At 35.4% G+C, this 19,423-nt stretch overlaps 2 protein-coding genes across 7 annotated transcripts in view; one reads left to right on the top strand and one right to left on the bottom strand.

Moving 5' to 3' along the window:
- LOC121732821 (probable G-protein coupled receptor Mth-like 3) overlaps nt 1-5,745 on the top strand; it is a gene marked incomplete at its 5' end in the record, with an annotated part of 32,868 nt that extends 27,123 nt beyond the window's left edge. Inside the window, 3 exons of the mRNA XM_042122817.1 lie at nt 3,931-4,121; nt 4,855-4,881; nt 5,444-5,745. Of these exons, the coding sequence (XP_041978751.1) occupies nt 3,931-4,121; nt 4,855-4,881; nt 5,444-5,580 (355 nt within the window). The remainder of the gene's footprint in view (nt 1-3,930; nt 4,122-4,854; nt 4,882-5,443) is intronic.
- LOC121739222 (sodium/hydrogen exchanger 9B2-like) overlaps nt 1-19,423 on the bottom strand; it is a 90,550-nt gene that overhangs the window by 12,541 nt on the left and 58,586 nt on the right. For 5 of the 6 annotated variants that reach the window (XM_042131613.1, XM_042131935.1, XM_042131772.1 and 2 more), the window contains 3 exons: nt 18,434-18,598; nt 14,803-15,007; nt 12,770-14,382 (listed from right to left, as the gene is read on the bottom strand). In XM_042131613.1, coding sequence (XP_041987547.1) covers nt 14,198-14,382; nt 14,803-15,007; nt 18,434-18,598 — 555 coding nt within the window. In that variant the 3' untranslated portion in view covers nt 12,770-14,197. Of the gene's footprint in view, nt 1-12,769; nt 14,383-14,802; nt 15,008-18,433; nt 18,599-19,423 lie in introns of those variants that run through there. The other variant, XM_042131690.1, reaches the window with a different exon arrangement.

Here is a 19,423-nt window from a genome sequence, read left to right as displayed (position 1 = left end):
TGTACGAAAACATAATATGGTGATTTCGGTTTTATAAGAATTATCCTAAGCATGGGCTACCAAAAAGTAAAATGTTGCTCAAGCTATGCCATGGTTCCGAAGGTGCTAAGAGAACTCTGGATTCATTAAAGATACAAGTTTGGGGTTTCGGCGTTGTTTTAAGAACTGGAAGCATAATATGCTACTATGCAAATTACATTCATCATCATCATCATCATCATCATCATCACTACCAAGTACACCACACAATGCATCATCACATTATGACCCTATTATTAGTACTTTTCATCGTCTTTAAGATCGAAACTCAAGTTTTTTGAAAATTTTAATAAGTAGGTAGGTATTGTTTCAAAGTAAATGATTCAAACTTAGTGACACTAAGTTAGTACTTAGTATTGAGGTTACCAAGGTAGCAATTTGATCATGAAATCTATGAGGTATGTAGGAAACTCCTTAAAATTTATTGGGACATAATATTATATTATCTAATATATAAAATGCTCGTGTCACAGTATGCGCGAATAGGCATGATGACTATTTTTTTTTCTTATCGGTAATTGAAAGACACTTAAAAAATAGAAACATCGTTGAAAGAATGACTCTGATAGCTTAAAAATTCACCAAGATATGACAATTCAAATATCTCATAAAAAAGATCTGCCCGAAACGCTCCATACAAAGTGCTACGAAAGTATGACGTCAGTCTTTCGTAGTTTGTATGCATCGGGAGACAACTTTGTTCGACAGGTATATTAAATATTGCGTTAATGAAGTTGTTTCATAACAAAAGTTGCTTTTAATTGCATAAATTATCGAATTGTATACAAATATTAAGAAATTTAATTTAATTGAAAAAAAATTCGATTTGAAGGCGCATATAAAAAAAATACAAATGCTATCAAGCTGAAATTTTGGGAACACTTATTTTTTACCGTGATTTCTTTATTTTATTAACAAAATTCGCTAATCTTTGACCTTGTCATCATCCCTATTCCTCCAAAACGGCTAGACCAATTTTAATGAAATTTTGTGCTTATGTACAATCGTTAACCGTGTCACAGACAGAGCAGGTAATGTATATTACATCCCGGGATGTATATCTTTACATTATATTAATCTATTACACACACAACAGGTAATGTAATGTATATTTCGCTACATTTCAATGGTGGCACTTGACGCACATTTCAGCTGCTGAGGTGTTATACAGGCTGTTCTTATATTTTTAATATCGTAAATCGTAATACTATGGACCCTTCGAGTTACTTGATATTAGTTTACTAGATAGTTTATCAGAAGATTATTCGGATTGTAATTTTGATGCGCGCAAAATGTTACAATATGTGCTCATATCAGAACGCGCGTCAAACACAACGAAAATATGAAATTTCATCAAACAAGCTTCAAACACGTAAATGTTTGACAAACCGTTCAAACTAGCTTAGTAAACGATCAAATCGGTTTGAGTCAAACCAAAATTTACGTGTTTGAGTCAAATGTTTGAGTTTGATCGTCTTCGGGGCCCTTTAGATTCAATTAAAAAAAAACTATAATCCATTTTCAATTTGTCACCTTGTTGTCAACAGACTTCAACCATAAATAAAAGAGTATAATTCGTATGTATAGGCTAGTCACTCAAAAATCTGTCATTTTCCTAGGTGTGTGTTGTAGTGTGTGTAATGTTTTATTCGTTAAAAAAATGTATGATAAAAGCATAATTTCAAAATAATATTAGGCCGATGCACTCCTTCACCATATAAACTATAACTGTGCAAAATTTCATTCACCTACGTTTCCCCATTTTTCGTCGAAAGGATTAAGGGATAAGTACAAAGTTTTTGGCTCACGTATTAATATATAGAGATTATACAATGTACCATCAAAGAAATTGATTCATTGGCAGATGACAGGCCTACATTATTTGGTCGGATTTATGTCGTCAATAATGTAACGAAACTAATATGATAATACTTTGGGGTGTGTATGGGTCCCTTATATAGAGTTCGCTGTGAAAGTAGCAGCGCTGAAAGAGTAACTTTTTTTCATCTTTGTATGGAAATAGTCTTGGCGCGCGGGAAATAGTATTGCCCAAACAAATCACAAAATTTTTTTTGCTCTTTCGGCGCTACTACTTTCTCAGTAAACTCTATATAAGGATTAAGGAACACATACACACCCTAAAGTATTATCACTTAGTTGTAACAAAAAACACCAAATTAAGTAGATCTGCCATCTGTCTATGAATCAAATCAGAGCAATAGCCCTCTTAGTGCTTACCTAGCTAGAGCCTGTCAACTTGAGAGCTATATAAAAATCGGCTAAGTTGCGTTCGAAGGGTTCCGTACCATTTATTGACATCGAGCAAAAATAGGCAAAGTTTTTAATTATAAAATAACGAAAACTATCGATACATTCACTGAATATTGATTGAAACTACAAATTAAGTTGAATAGGACTTGAATTCTAGGAAAAAATGCAACTTGCATAGAAAAGGCTTTTTTAAATTTAATATTTTTAGGGTTCCGTACCCGAAGGGTAAGAACGGGACCCTATTACTGAGACTTCAATGTCTGTCCGTCTGTCTGTCTGTCTCCAGGCTGTATCTCAAGAACCGCTACAGCTAAAATTTTAACAGATTGTGTATTTCTGTTGCCGATATAACAAAAAATACTAAAATAAAATAAAGTTAATATTTATATTTTTAAGGGATTACATACAAGAAACGTGATTTTTTTGGCCTTTTTAGCTCGTAATCAATAATGGTAATAGCTACTCACTTGAAATTTTCACAAAATCCTTAATTATATTTGTACTTTAATAATTAATAATAAAATTAAAATTAAGTCAATATTTAAGGTGGGCTCCCGTACAAAAAACACAATTTTTTCTCTACTTTCGCTCTATACCGGTACGGCTAGCGTCACTACTAATGCCATTAAACGATAAGCGATAGCTCGGGTGTCGGTTTTTTGTTTACCGGAGGCCCAATCCCCTACCCTATTCTCTTCCCTACCCTCCCCTATTCCCTTCCCTTCCCTACCCTCCCCTATTCCCTCTTAAAAGGCCGGCAACGCATCTGCAGCTCTTCTGATGCTGCGAGTGTCCATGGGCGACGGAAGTTGCTTTCCATCAGGTGACCCGTTTGCTCGTTTGCCCCCCATTTCATAAAAAAAAAACATCAAAGGAAATTCCCGCGCAGTCTAATGCGCTAGAGGATATTGGCTACATTAACGCCGACTCATTCCACAAATCCACACAACGCATGCCTAAGGAACGACGTGTTTGCTTTCTTTTGGCACGAAAGAAATACGGTAATGAAGTGGCCCAATGGAAAGCGTTGGAATTTTTAGAATTGCTTTAATTAGAACCATAACTTTGGAACAATAATTCCTAAATTTTTGTAGCGTTAATGCCTAAATGTAGCCAACGTGCAATGTTTATGCATAAATCGACGCGCAGTTTTGTATAAGGTTAACGTTAACGCTCGCAGGTGGAGCATGAGCATTAGGATTAATTGTTTGAGATGAAAAAGTTTATTAAACGTGATCTAATAACAAAAATAAAAATTGAATATCTCCATCGTCCAATACTTCAAATAGTAAGTGAGCTGAATAATATGTTGAATAATGAATTCGAATTGTAAAGAACAGTCTTGATTGCGTATTTTAAATAAAACAAAAGTAGATAGATCAACTTGGGTCTGCAACAAACAAACACGACATGTTGAGCGCAAAAAGACGCCTATTTTCATCGAGAGCTAAAAGCTGTAAAAGAAATGAGAACGATAGCAACTTTAAAGCTCTACTTTCAATTGCCATTGAAGCATTTCCCTTTTCTTCAATCTATGGAAAACCACCATTAAGGGACAAAAGTGAGAATTCATTGCAACTGTTTAAGTGATAAAGGCACAAAAAATATATATATTTTCAGGTACATACTGACGGGCAAGCTGTGGGTGGTGATGGGAGCGGGCTGGGTATCGGAGCTGCTGTCCACCATCGTGGTACAGCCGCAGTGGCTGTGGCTGGTGGTGGACCTCTTCAACGAGATGCAGGGCGTCTTTATCTTCATGATCCTCGTCTTCAAGCCCAAGGTCTACTACCTCATCAAAAAGCGTCTCGGTATGTATTTGAAATTGTGTGTATTAAAGCAGAGGCTTCCTGAAAAGTGTATTTATACCAATAATAATTATTCAGAAGGTTGCGTGTTCAAATCACGTGGTGGTCACTAGTGTTGAGTATGTCCTAAGGTGACTGTAATGAAAGTCTTAGGCCCATATACCAATATACATATTATAAACACAATGCAGTTAGCAATATTATAGTCACTAACACTATATAAAAAAATTATATTCTAAGCGCCGGTGCACTCTACGGTGCCTTATGACAATATTATTATACCACAGAGTACTATAATACTGGCGTAAATTATACTAAACTAAGATTATCTTAGTGTGGACTTTGCACTAAACATAATCTGGGGGCACGGCAGTGCCCCAGCCAAGCTTTTTAGTTACCCTTACAGTCTTATTGCTATAATTCTATGACGCTTTTCTATTTTTGTATATTTGAATTTGTTTGAAAAAAAATTTTGCGTGTTCAAGTGTTACGAAATTTTAACAGGAACTAGTCTATAATGATAATTTAAGTAGTTCTTCGTAAAATTTCTTCATGATCCATCAGAAAATCCGACGGGTCTTTCGGAAAATTAAGAATTTCTATTCCTTTACTTGTTAAAGATATAGAAATGCTGAATTTTCTGATATAGAGTCGTTAACTACTTGAAACTAATGAAACACGTCGACGTTAATACAACATTTCACAACGTGTTGACACACAATATTATCTTTTGCAGGTTTATCTCGGACCCCGATTGACCCAAGTATATATTAATATTTACTATTACCTATTTGTTTCGCACTAACTCGCTATCGCCAGTACGAGTAGTTATAATGTTATCTGTTCATCGGTAATGACTCGGCACTCATCACGGTCACCGACCGTAACTAGCCTAATCTATGCGATTAAACATCATTCTAGATAAAAAATATCCCTAACAGCTTTCTATGTTAACAGTAATTAACGAGTCGCTATATTTATTTTGCCGTTATACATAATATCTTCTCCCACACAAAAATTTCCAAATTTTCCGTACGCTTTATTTAGTGGTTCTTTTTTTAACTGTTTGTGAATAACTGTCGTTGTTAATGGCTAAACTTATCGGTTCCTGTATAAAAATAAGGTTTATTAATATGTAGCAATGCATTTCGGCACATATTTATATGTTATAACAAAAACTACTAATATCGAATAATATTTATTGCAAAAAGACGTAGCTCGAAATTTTACAATCTTGGGTCTAAGTTTAACAAAGCAAAAAAGGTTTGCCATTTCTGTTCAGCATGACGAACCACCGCACAATCTAACTTGTACTAATATGCCAGGGTTGGAGAAACCGGACGCGCGGAAGACCGCCACGTCGTCGGGCCGCACGTCCTCCACCTTCCTGTCCAGAACCATCAGCTCCGACGAGAGGACCACGCTCAGGACCTCATTGCCGAACAGTGTTAAGAACTCATAAGTGGATAGAACCGGTGCAAACTGACGTCGCGTCGGTTTATCCGATACAAACGACGCGCGACGAAGCCATGCCAACAAATATTTGGAGTCCTTTTATTTTGGCTGTTTGCATAATGTACTTACTTTGTACCTACTTTTCAATAGTTTTCTTAATAATTATTGCATTTACTAAACAATAAAAATTATTTTTGATTATACATAATATGGTTAATGGTATGTAAGTATTGTGGTTTATGGCAAACATGCCATGTACTTAGAAAAGAGCAGCTAGAAGATGATCAAATTATTTTTAGATTAATTTAAAATTGTCAGATTATATAACATTGTTACCTTCGAATCGCATCGTAGTATAACATAATATTAACAACATTCCGCTTTTCTATCATTATTCTTAAATTTTCTTATAGCTTTTGGAGTTGACCAATTATTATTATTAACATAAGAAAAATATTACGCTCTGTGAGATTGATGTCTGTAACGGTGTAATAAGCATTTTAATAAATAAGCAGTAGTTGAAAAGATAATATAGGAGTTACATATTATGAGTACGTGAAGAGTATGAGATGAATATAATAATATTAAGATGTTAAGAGGGAACGCGGTGCAGAAGAATTTAAATTTTAAATGAACAATTTTATTGCCAGTACCTGGATGACCGAGCTTCGCTCGGTAAAGCAAACACTCATTGACTTCGTGTTACTTAATAACGCCATCTACTGGTCGTTAAACAATTAATTGCCAACAAAATAGTATTATTATTCGCCAATAGATGTCAGGAAGAGTCATATTTTTCAGTTTATCGATTAATCGTTGGAGCCGATTCCGAGATTCCAAATATATATATATATATATATATATATATATATATATATATATATATATATATATATATATATATATATATATATATATATATATATATATATATATATATATATATATATATATATATATATATATATATATATATATATATATATATATATATATATATATATATATATATATATATATATATATATATATATATATATATATATATATATATATATATATATATATATATATATATATATATATATATATATATATATATATAAGAATTGCTCGTTTAAAGATATAAGATTACGCTTCACGAGCCTTATTAACTCATAATTTGAAATTACAATAAAAATACACCAATAATTATCTTCAGCATAATATAAACATTCGTTTCTCCGTTAATAATTTCCTATTTTTGTTTATTATACTCATGATATTAGGTTCCAAAGTAATATCTATTTATTTAAATTCAAGCATACATTTTACATTTATTTGAAATGCACGCCTATTGACGCGTGTTTCGTAGATAGACAATTTCATTAACTAAATATTTGCCGTTAGATTTTTTTTAAGTCACTTTTGAACTATGTTAAGTAATAAAATAGGTTTTTGGTGCGATCTCCGCCACACGGCAAATGTATGGTCAAGGTCGTTTGCTCTGGGGATGGCTTTAAATATCTTCAGGAAGAGTGAGTCTATGTCTCTGTTTTTATTTTATCTTAAAAAATATAAAAATCTTTCAAATTTGTTTTATGGGCGATGGATTAGCGGGGTACGGGGTATTCATTTTTTGCGACTTTTGAAAGGTCATGTCTTTTTATTTATTAGTAAATTTAGAAAAATCGAACGCAGAGGCATAGCTTTAACAGATCCTAATATTGTATAAAAAATCATTTCTTTAGAGTCTAGACGCATTGTCCAGGGAGTAAATTGGGGAACGTGGTGTGAAGCGTCCATAGATTAGAATACGTTTGTATGGAAAAACACTGTTAGCGTAGCCTCTTAACCTTTTAATTAATAAATTAGTTTATTGTCTCGCATTTATATTATAAATTATAATATTATTATACTTACTTCATTGCAGCAATGTGAGCCTCCTTTTGATTGTTTTAAAATAGTATTAGTTTCATTTCTAGTCATCGATTATAGCATTATTATTATGTAAAACTTTTTAATTAAATTTCAAAATAATTGTTACAGTTTATATTAATTAGCTTAATTACATTATATGTATAAAATATTATACCAAATAAAGTTTTGCATGATGCTAATCTTTTTTTTATTAATTTCAGTACCAATCAGGCGCTTGAATGCTTATGATCAATGTCGGTTTTAATATTACGAGCGCCCTGGGCGAGATTTCTTCAGCGCCCAGGGTGCTGACTGGTACTGCTAAACAAAGTTGTTTCCCTCTGCCTTTGGCGCCCCTTTTTATCCGCCGCCCCCCTAACGCTGCTACTGTGTAGAATAATACATTATTCTAGATTCTAGAAGTATGGCCATGAGGCATACCTAAATAATCTTATAAAATTATAGGAATTAAAATGAATGAAATTAGAATAGTATATGCATGAGTTATCAGTTCGGACTTATCGGCAGAATGTACTGGACATCCGCGGCCGTATACAGCGTGTTTGCTATTTGAACAGGCGCAGGCGGGGGACCTTGGCTGGATGTAATATTTAGTTTTGTTCTAGTCTAAATATTGCACAAGATATAATGAGTTTAAATGTTACTTACGTGATGTTTTACAATCGACTGCCATCATTAGCAGCTTACAGAATATAAATATATGAAACATTTACATATTATTTTACTTAACTTATTTCCTACTTAACTAAGTATAATAATATATTTTTACCAACTTCCAAAACGGAGGAGGTTATACGTTCGGCTGTATGTATCTTATTTTTTTTATTTGTATGTTCAACGATAACTCAGCCATTTGTGATCCGATTTTCAAAATTATTTTTGTGTTGTATAGGGTTTAACTCGAATTTGGTACCATGTTCACAAAAGTGGTAATCTGATGATGGGATCCTGTAGGAATCGAGAGGACTCCTTGAAATTTGTACGGAAACATATATTGATTTTAATTTTTTCTGAAGCATTCGAGGTAAATGCTACCAAAAAGTAAGATTTCGCACCAGGTTATACCCTGGATCCGAAGGTACCCAACAGAACTTTTGAATCCTTATAGATACAGGTTCGGGGATTTCGGCGTTGTTTAAACAACTGAAAGCATAAGCCAACACATCAATTTATTTGATCATCATCATCAAAATCATAATTATGCAATGGGTCTTCACATTATGACCCAATTATTGATGCTATTGTTTTTACCTTGGAAGTCGGTTTTAATTTTTTGTTAAAAATAATAATTTGATAACTTACTAATGACATTTCTTGGTCATGCAATAAAGTAAGACTAAGACCACGACTAGGTGTGCAAGAGCCAGACCAATACGAAGACTGAAGACTGTTTGGGTTTTGGTCTTGGTGACGAGAATGTAACGATATCGAGAAAAAAGAAAGAAGTTTTTTTTTTTTTTTTTTTTTTTATTATAAAATTGGGGCCGTCTATAGACTGTTTGTCCATATCCTTTTTTTGTTATTTTATTATTTAGATTTTTCGCACCAAGGATAATTGAAATAATATTATGAATTTTAATTAATTGTGGTCCATCACGCCATGGACACTTTTTTTTTTTTTTTTTTTTTTTTATGTGTATATGTATATTTAATAGAATAGAGTATAATATGTTATACATATAATAAATAAATATATACATTTATAGTTTTATAAATTGCATAATAATAATATTAATGTTTGGAACGGTGAGGTCCCAGTCGGTGTGGCGGCCAGTAGATCCGACATTTTCCGATTTCCTTAGATTTTATGCTGCTCCACCCTTTGCCTTTAGATGTTGTGACATTGGCTTGGTGGAGAGGGGTCACTCAAGCTGGGTGGAGTTTCTAGGTTGTTAAAAAGATATCGTTCTGTGTCGAATCTACCCGCCATGTGGCTTAGGACTTTATCGTTCCTGTCTTTTATAGCCATTTTTATATTATAATCTTTTATGTGTTCGGTTGACACCTCCGTGGCTCTTTTTATGAAGCTTGCCACAGCGTCTCCATCAGTGTCAGTGTAATAGACACAGGTGTTAGTGTGCCGGGATATAGCTACAACTGCATGAGGAACGCTGTCATGGATTGCCAGCTTTCGGGACTTGGTCTGTATGATGATCACCGAAGGACTCGTTAATCCCTGAGCTTCATGGATTGTGAGGACGCGAGAGTCCGTTCCTGATCCATAGCCTGTATTAGTGAGGGCTGCTTTCTCCTCTTGTGTGTGGACAAGATACAGGGTATTTAGATCGGTTTTAGGTATCCTCGCTCCTGTATACTTCATTAGCTTTAGGGACCGCACAATTTCCTTCGATGAATAGATGTTATTATAGACCATGTTTAAGGCGTATGCCACATCCATAGGGCTCCTGTGTGTGCAAGACAACTCCTGGGTGATGCTGGTTACCAGGTTTGGACGAGTGTAATTAAGTTTAAAGAGGTTTTCACGCTCTATAAACGGAAGTTGGTTAATATCTCCAATGAGGATGACATCGTTGGCGCCTGTTAACTGATTCGCCATGACGATTGAGCCGAAATGGTTCATGAGGGCCTCGTCAACTATCAACCTTTTGTAGGTTCCTTTTGTCCCATTTACCAGCAAAGAGGCCATGGTACGAACTTTATCTTTAACTTTGTTGCCAGTTTGTAGCGATAGCCTTTGCTTTAGATCCTCGGCTGCTTCGATTGTAGTTGTTATTATAACGTCTGTTTCCTCATTGAAGTTATTAATGATCCAAGTTGTCTTCCCACATCCAGGAACTCCATTGACCCACGAGTAGTTGATAGGTTTCGCGAATATGTCCCAGTCCATGCTAGATTCGGGGTCCCCAGATAGGACTTCTGCCATTTCTAGTATCCTGTCTTCCAGCATTATTCTGGTACATTCCGCTATTACCACTATTGGATCCTCAGATTTTGTAATAAATTTGAGTGTTCCCGTGCGTTTTGTCTCATCCTCGTCCAGAACCACGAATCCGCAGTCGGCACTTAATGCCGCCATATACTGCCCTGTCATCGCCCCGGCAATTATTGTGGAGGTTACATTGTCGTATATGGCAGCTTTTGCATCCTCGAGTCTCACTTCTAACAGCTTTTGATTTTTCCGCTGATAGGCCTGCATGATCTTATTGCAGGTCAAGAGCTTTATGGTCTTGTTTGCTCTTATTATTGCCTGGAACTCGAGGAAGGCATTTATTATATGATCTTCGGGGCTCCGGGCCAGTCTGAGTTTTGGCGGGAGCACTTGCCCGAGATCGGCCCTATATCTTTTGTTTTTATTTGCCGGTGTTTGTGTAGATGGTTCCCTCAAAAAAGCCTCCATTGCTAAAGCCTGCCGATTTGTTTGTGACGAAGCCTTGATCCGAGAAAGGGTGTTTTTATCCTCGATCATTCTTTCACGATGAAGTACTTTTTTGATGGATCCCACAAACGCTTTTAATTTGGCCATTGAGTTTAGAGACTTCTTAATTTCATTTTTATCTCTCTCTTTCTCATCCTCTTTTTTGTCCTCCCGTGATGCTTGGAGTCGTTCACTTGCGGAGGATGAGTTCGCCTTATTACTGGGTTGGGACGCTGCTGGCTGATCATCACGATTCCTTTTGAGGAAGCTTAGGTCATCCCCTCGGTTCTCGTAGACGTCGTCGTCGAAAAGTCGTCGTCGTCGAAAAGAAAGAAGTTGGAAGGTGATCAAAATAAAATCAATGTTGATCAGTTTGTTAAACGATTTTAATTTCGTAGGCATTTGTATCAACAACAATTTATAAGGGTACTTAATAATAATTAAATATGTTCAGAGTTCAAGTATTATGTTGTTTATTACATTGGAAAAGGTGTCATAACATGATATGAAGTGTCGTATAATCAATGCCTGCGCTCGAGACTTGGCTAGGGCACTCCCGTGCCCCCAGATAAATGATAATTATACAGGATGTAACAAAACTACGTGGTAGAGCCATGCTTCGGCACGAATGGGCCGGCTCGACCGAAGAAATACCACGGGCTCACAGAAAACCGTCGTGAAACAGCGCGTGCGTTGTGTTTCGCCGAGTGAGTGAGTTTACCGGAGGCCCAATCCCCTACCCTGTTCCCTTCCCTACCCTTCCCTATTCCCTTCCTTAACCTCCCATATTCCCTCTTAAAAGGCCGGCAACGCACCTGCAGCTCTTCTAATGTTGCGAGTGTCCATGGACGACGGAAGTTGCTTTCCAACAGGTGACCCGTATGGTCGTTTGCCCCCTTATTTTATAAAAAAAAGTAATAATACTTTATGGTTTGTATGTGTCCCTTATAATTATAGAGTTCACTGTGTAGCAGCGTTGAACGAGAAAATTTTTTTTGTGCTTTCTATGGGCAAGCGCTCCGCGTCATAATTTTTTCCATACAAAGATGAAAAAAAAGTTACTCGTTCAGCGCTGCTATTTTAACAGGGAACTCTATACATATATGGGGCCTATACACACCTTAAAGTATCTATACTAATACAAAAGCGGAAGAGTTAGTTTGTTTGTTTGAATGCGCTAATCTCAGAAACTACTGCAGACTTAGCATGGTCACCATAGAAACGGTTTCTTTCTACAGAAGAATCGACATATTGACAGATTTTATCGACAAAATGGCGGATTTCCATTGTTTGACTGTCACTTTGTCTATTCTTCCATAGAAAGAAACCGATTCTATGGTGACCATGCTACGCCTGCAGGTCCGATTTGAAAAACTCTTTCAGTGTTGGATAGTTTATTTATAGAGGAAGGCTATAAGCTATATATTATTACGCTTAGACTAATAGGAGCAAAGAAACAAAGGAAAATGTGGAAGAAACGGGAAAATTATTTAAAAGGGCTTATCTCACGAACTACTGGAGCAATTTTTATGTTATTTGGCACAGATCAAAAGTATACTACCACGTGAATGATCATAAGCTATTTTCTGTGAGCTAATTTGTCTGTGAAACTCCTAATTTACGCAGGCGAAGCTGCATGGAACGTCTAGTTATCACATAGTTTTGTTACATTCTGTACCTTACCTTAGTAAAATATCAAAGTAAGTAAGTACTAAATTACCCTAATTAAATATCGTGATGTATGAATAAATTTTTATTTGCATTTTAAGTAACATAACATTAACAAAAAAGTATTAAAAAAAGTTAACATAATAGAAGATGGTCTTTGAAAATAAATAAAGTACTTACAAACAATTTTATATGATGTTTCAGCACGATGAAAATGTTGATAAAGGTTTTTTGATTAAGTAGATTAAATACTAATTTCGAAAACTCTTCAAAATATTTTTCTAATTCAATGTTTTAAAATTTTACCTAAAGCAATCATATAAATGCTCGTAAGCAGTCCTGGGTTTATAAATAGGCCTTATAGGCCGCGGCCTAGGGGCGGCAGCAGGCAGGCGGCAGGTGAGCAGCAGATTTCGTGCACTTATAAACAATCTGGCACTGCTCGGGAGCAAAATACATTATAGATTAAAAAAGAAAATCTTGATTTGATCCTTAACATAATAAAATGGAATGATTCTCACAAAAAACGTCATTAAGCACTGCAAACAACATGTTTTTAATTTTTTATACTAAAATAGCACGATATGAAAATATTAACAATTGGTTTTTAATAATGTAAGAATAAGGATATTCTATATTCTACATTTTTATGTATATTGCAGAACCTAATTTTATTTATAATACTTCTTCAATATTTAATACATTACCTACAATACTGATTCAGTTACCACCATTCCTCTTACAAATACTTATTATACAAACACTTATACATACCTAAAATAAATAGGCGTGGTAACGTTATCTTACTAATTAATAAATTTGAAATTGCTAATATACAATTTGCAGAAATTCTCTTTAATATCATTTTGCTGCAGAAAGATTATTCAAATACTTGTTATAAAATATTCTTAAAGTTTGTTTAATCTTAAATTAAATTCCTGCAAAAGGCACGTAGAAGGCGACACGGATGTATATTTAAAGCGAGGTTTTTATCTAAAGCAACTACATTAAGTACCTATAGTCTATACATAATATTATCACATACATACTTGTGACGACAGCCCACAAGTTTAAGCTCCCATACTGTGAGGAGTGTTGTTTAAAACATTTTTTCTTTTATTTTGAGCATTACAATTATACCTATATTATAATAAATACACTTAATCTAAATTAAAAGTAGCTAAGTTTTTAGTTTACTCTTAAGTAGATGTACAACTCTATATTATTAACAGCTGTTTTCTCACACTTTTAATTATTCTTATTAAATATATTTCTTTTTCACCTATTACTTATCCTAAATTTTTGCTTTTCATCACATACGTAGTTAACAGCAATTCAAATTAAATCAATACATAATATTATTGTGATTGCATACAATTCGCTATGAAAAAAAAAAACTGGGATATTACTTACTACTAGATACATTCCCTGCTTGAAGCACCAAAATTACCTTCTATCATTTTTAACAAATTGATTTTAGCTCACCAAACCGCTGAGCCTCTTGTAGCAAAAATAGACCATTGGATCTTCAGCAACATAAGGCACTTTCTTGGACCAAGGGTAGTAAAGGCACGACCAATGATCGTTATTACTAACGTTGACCATTGGAGCCTTCTAGAACGATAAAGGCACGTTTTTCGTATTATTACTAAGGGCGCGTTCAGGAGCGCTGGTTAGGCTGCACGGTGATGGGGTTGGGGGTGCTGTGTTGCGGGGCGGCGGAGGGCGCGGGGGAGGAGGGCGGGGAGAGCGCGGGGTCCTCCCCCTCCGCGTCCCGCTCCGCCGGCTCCTCCTCATTGATGATGGAGATGTCGCGGATGGACGGCCGGTGGGAGCGTCGCCAGCCTGAAAATGATACAGTTATGTTTACTTTGTCAAGTTCAATGTTATGTATTTAGTAATGTAGGTACTACCTACTCGCAAAAAACTTTTAAGTAAAAATAAGTTAAAGGCTTGGCTTTCCTTTTAACATTTCATGTTTTTGGTGAGATTGCTTTGTCAAAATAATAGTTCAGAATTTTGGTAAGAACTGGACTAAATTGAATCAGTGACAAAGCTGCATTCATGTTGCATTAAAATGCAGTAGAATTAGGAAATGTATGTCCTAAAGCCAAGCATCTAAATTGTAACGACAAACTCTATATCTCAATAAAAATGTTTCTTCCTTCCTTGTCTATAATTAATATGATTAATTGTTAAACGTAGTATTTAGTCATGACTCATGTGACATGTCACTACTCGCTGTTTAGTCAGGTTTCTTCTTACCTTCAAGCACAGGAGGCTTAGTGGTCTTGGAGAGCAGCTTGGGTCCGGTGAGGGTGATGATGATGGCACCGAGCGGCGCGGTGATGACGATGGACATGATGCACACGGTGATGACTGTCTCCGCGTACTCCACCAGCTGCGCGACGGGCTCGCTACCTCCCGCCATCTTCTTCACCTCGTCCAACGCTACCGGTGCTAGGGCAGCCTGTAATTTTACCACGTATTGCTTCATACCATATACTTAATGGTAAAAAAAGAATGAAGTAAGCACTGCCTGCTCGAGTGAAATTGTTTTGTAAGTACTATATGAGAGTTTCACAACGATGAGACATGGTCCAGTCAACTTAGGCCAAAATTTGGTAAGAATCTCGGAATTCGACATACCCAGCTGTAAATATTTGTATATTGGCACCCCAAATGTTGTGTCAAAACCTACATAATATGGTAAGGTGTGCGCAACTATTAAATTTCAAAAATTTGTTTCAGTCGCCTTTTTCGAAATATTTTACTTCTATTGAGGTTTTTTTTTCTATCGAGAAAATTTTAAGATATCGTGTTTTTGCTCAGATCGAATTCTCGGAAATATATGTAGTATCTAATTTTAGAAAATGAAACAATTCGGGGCTTATTTTCAAGTATAAAAATGAATTATAAAATCATCACTTTGGGTTAGTCGCCCCCTTAATATGTTAGTCAAATTCTAGTTTCGATGGCAAAGTGTGACATATAATCAAAAATAATTAAGTTCATAATTATGTCAAATCCCATATATCACATTATACAGTGGGATTATATTTTGTCGGTACCGAAACTGACGAATGTTTGACTGTAAGCACTCAAATGATGTAGGTACCAACGTTATTTGGGTTATGTACATAATGCAGTACATGTTATTAGACATAATCCAACCAAATATCATAATTCATAAATCATCTGCATATAAATCAATCACTCTGGCAATACAAAATATATGAAATGGGGATTGTCCATTTTTTTTAAATTTTGCTCATTATAAAAACATTTCGAGGAATAAGGTCAGTGATCGTTTTTCTGTATTTAAACGAAAAAAATACCCATTAGTTAAGTAACTAATGGGTATTAAACTAACTAATTTGTTCAAAAATATAAGTATACTAGATGTCCCGCGCGGCTTCGCCCGCGTAAATTAGAAATTTTACAGAATCCGTAGGTACATTTTCCCATAAAAAATATTTCCCCTGTTTTTCCCACATTTTCCTGAGTTTCTTCTGTCGTATTAGTCTTGGAGTAATAATATAATATAACCTTCTCGATAAATGATGAGTCTTACTCGATAAATGATCTATCTAACACTGAGATAAGTTTTTAAATCGGACCTGTAGTTTCTGAGATTGACACGTTCAAGCAAACATACTCTTCAGGTTTATAATATTAGGTAGATATAGATTTTTTTTAATTATCGCTTGACAAACTCGAGTCTCGATCTAAAAGACTATGAAATGGTATAATATGGTAGTGATGATGATGATGATGATGTTGATGAAGAATGTAATTTGCATAGTAGCGTATGCTTTCTGTTCTTAAAACAACGCCGAAACTCCCAAACTTGTATCTATAAAGAATCAGGAGTTCTCTCAGCACCTTCCGAACCACGGTATACCAGGTATATCTCGGTGCAAAATCTTACTTGTTGGTAGCATATGCTTAGAATACTTCTCACGAAACCGAAGTCACCATATGTTTCCCTATAAGTTTTGAGGAGTTCCCTCGATTACTTATGGATCCTTCATCAGATCACCACTTTTCTGAATATAATACCAAATTGGGATGATACCCTATATACCAAAAGAAAAATTTTGAAAATCGGTCAACAAACGGCGGAGTAATCGTTGAATATAAGAAAACGAACATAACACCTCCCCCATTTTGAAAGTCGGTTAAAATTGTAGCCTATGTGTTATTTATTTAATATTTTAATCAGCACATGAATTGAATAACAAAATTTTTTTCAAATTAATCGTAGCACCATCTGTCAGGACAAACTAAAATTGAAATAGAATAATATTGAATGCGATGATAGCGCCGTCCGCCGGATCTAATGTAAAACATTCCAAAATCAACAACTCCTTATAAATAAGAAATTAATTGAAAAAACATTTTCCAGTAGACCAAACTGTAAATCTAAACCATTCTCGAATCTCCACGAACACACACAAAAAATTTCATCAAAATTGGTCCAGTCGTTTAGGAGGAGTTCAGTCACATACACACGCACACAAGAAATATATATATTAAGATTATTGAACAAATACGTTTAACCTTTGTTTGACCATCAATGGCGTAAACTTTATTATATATTATACTACACTAGATAGAACCTAAGTCGCGCGATTCCGTCGAAAAAAATTGTGTTCAACTGTTGGACATAACACCGCGATTCGCCCGTCAGTGCTACACATAGTCGTACACACGAATCAATCCCGATCGATTTATCCTATTTATCGGGAGGTATGTTAATAGGTGGCAACATTTTGCACACACACATAGACATATTGAATGACATAACGCGAGTGTAAAACAAAGCGGTCACGCACACAAGCATAGAAGAGCTGGCCTGTTTTTGCGAGCGTATTTCTTATGCCGGCTCTTGATATAGGCGAACGCGTTGGCCAACGCGTCTGCAGACGCGTTGGCAGTGCGCTTGCAACGGCGTTTGTGAGTAATCCACACATAGGAAGGTCGTTCAGTATGCTTTGGATCGCGCCAATGTGCGGACGGATTCAAAATGGATGTTTAGTCGCTAACAGCTGCAGCTGTTTATTTATTCACAGCTTATAATTACTTTGTAAATGTGGACAAGAAAAAGTTTTTAAAGAGTATTCTGGAAATAAATAAATAAAAGGCGAGAAAACGTAACAAACAAAGAAATAAACTCACTTTTACATAATATTTTATAATATTAAAATAATATAAGTAATTATTTTATTACCTACTTATTATTTATTAAATTATTACATACAAAAATTATTACATATTATAATAATTATCATAATTATAACTCCGGGCAAACTGATCGCGCGGCCTATGTGTGGATGGAGCGCGAAGCTTGCGACAAATGTCCTTTGATCTTTTGCCGACATTTCCGACCCGCGCGGCAAGCTCGCAGATGCGTCGGCCAACGTCTAAATACCTACGGCCAACGCGCGAACGCCCGTTCTACACATTGGGCCAACGCGTCTGCAGACGCGTTGGCCAACGCGTTCGCCTATATCAAGAGCCGGCATTAGGCAACGCTCTATCTAGTGTAGTACGAGTATATAATCAAAGGGCGTAAATTAGCAATAAATTCGACGAACATTACGTTTCGAACTTTTGGTAAGCTTCTCGTATCAGCTTTCACATAATGAGAACTTGCATTTGACGAACCAGCCATAAATAAGATTGAAAGGAAATTTAAAACATATGCAAAGGTCAATTGGCGGCCGATGATGACGTCAGAGCGAAACTTTAAAAATTTATTGAGAAAAAATTAGCCAATGAATTTCAAAATTATTTAATTTATATTCTTAAAATACCCTATTTTAACGAAAAAAAAGTACATGTGATTTTTTTGGACAATTCCCATTGTAGCATAATATTCTGTGAGAATTACCTGTACGGTTGCTTTGGCCATCCACGAGAAGCCCACGAATATTTTCTCTTTCATATTGAGGTTACTGCGGACCGCGACGCAGCTGGTGACTATGGCTCGGAGGACCATGCATACAATTAATATACCACCGCCGACCAGGACTAAATGAGTTGGCAACTCAGAAATCTGAAAAGAGAAAATATTTAATGAACAGAAGGTTACCTACCTACCTACCTAGTCAATACTTAAGAGGATACACCAGGGGCGAGAGAAATTGAAAATAGGTATTTGAAAATGTATTGCTGTCTCACCAATCTCAAGTCTCCCACCGCAGAGCGCGATAGAGACAATACGACAAAAGTTCTAATAAAAGAACAGAAAATCTTCGATTCGTTGTCCGCTGATTCCTCCTCCAAAACTCAACCGATTTAAGTACTTTTTTCATTTAAAATTAAAGCAAGGTTTGAGCTGTGTTCCTATGTTTTATTTTTTTTGTATATTTTAGCCAGTTTTGTTTTCTGGGTGTTTGAACACAGAGGAAAATCTTGCCATTTTTTTGGGTTTTTGGACGTTCTTATCTTTTTTAATAATAAAAATATGAAAAAAAAGAAAACATAGGGACATGCTAATAGCGGCCACAGATATTCAGAAAAAAAATCATAACTCTACCGGCATTATCCAGGGAGGAAACAGGGGACAGCGTTTGTATCGAAAAAACGGCGGTGTGGATTCCTCTTAAGGCGGGGATTAATCTCAATCAAAAACGATGACCTTGCACACAACCAAAGACCAAGCGTATACGCATCGCAATAAGATTCATTTTAGCTTAGCATAGAACTGTTCTTGCATAAAGCGGATCTTGTCTATTTTTCATGTTTTTTTTTAATATCTTTGGAAATAAACATTAAGAAACAAAAGTGTTCGGTTAAAGAGATTTTAATATAGATTTACTAACAATTTATTCAAATAAAATGTATAATTATCCTAGTTAATACTTATATTTCGATGAAA

Source organism: Aricia agestis, chromosome 1, assembly GCF_905147365.1.
Source record: "Aricia agestis chromosome 1, ilAriAges1.1, whole genome shotgun sequence".
Classification (NCBI taxonomy): domain Eukaryota; kingdom Metazoa; phylum Arthropoda; class Insecta; order Lepidoptera; family Lycaenidae; genus Aricia; species Aricia agestis.
This window is presented reverse-complemented; position numbering and strand designations above follow the sequence as displayed.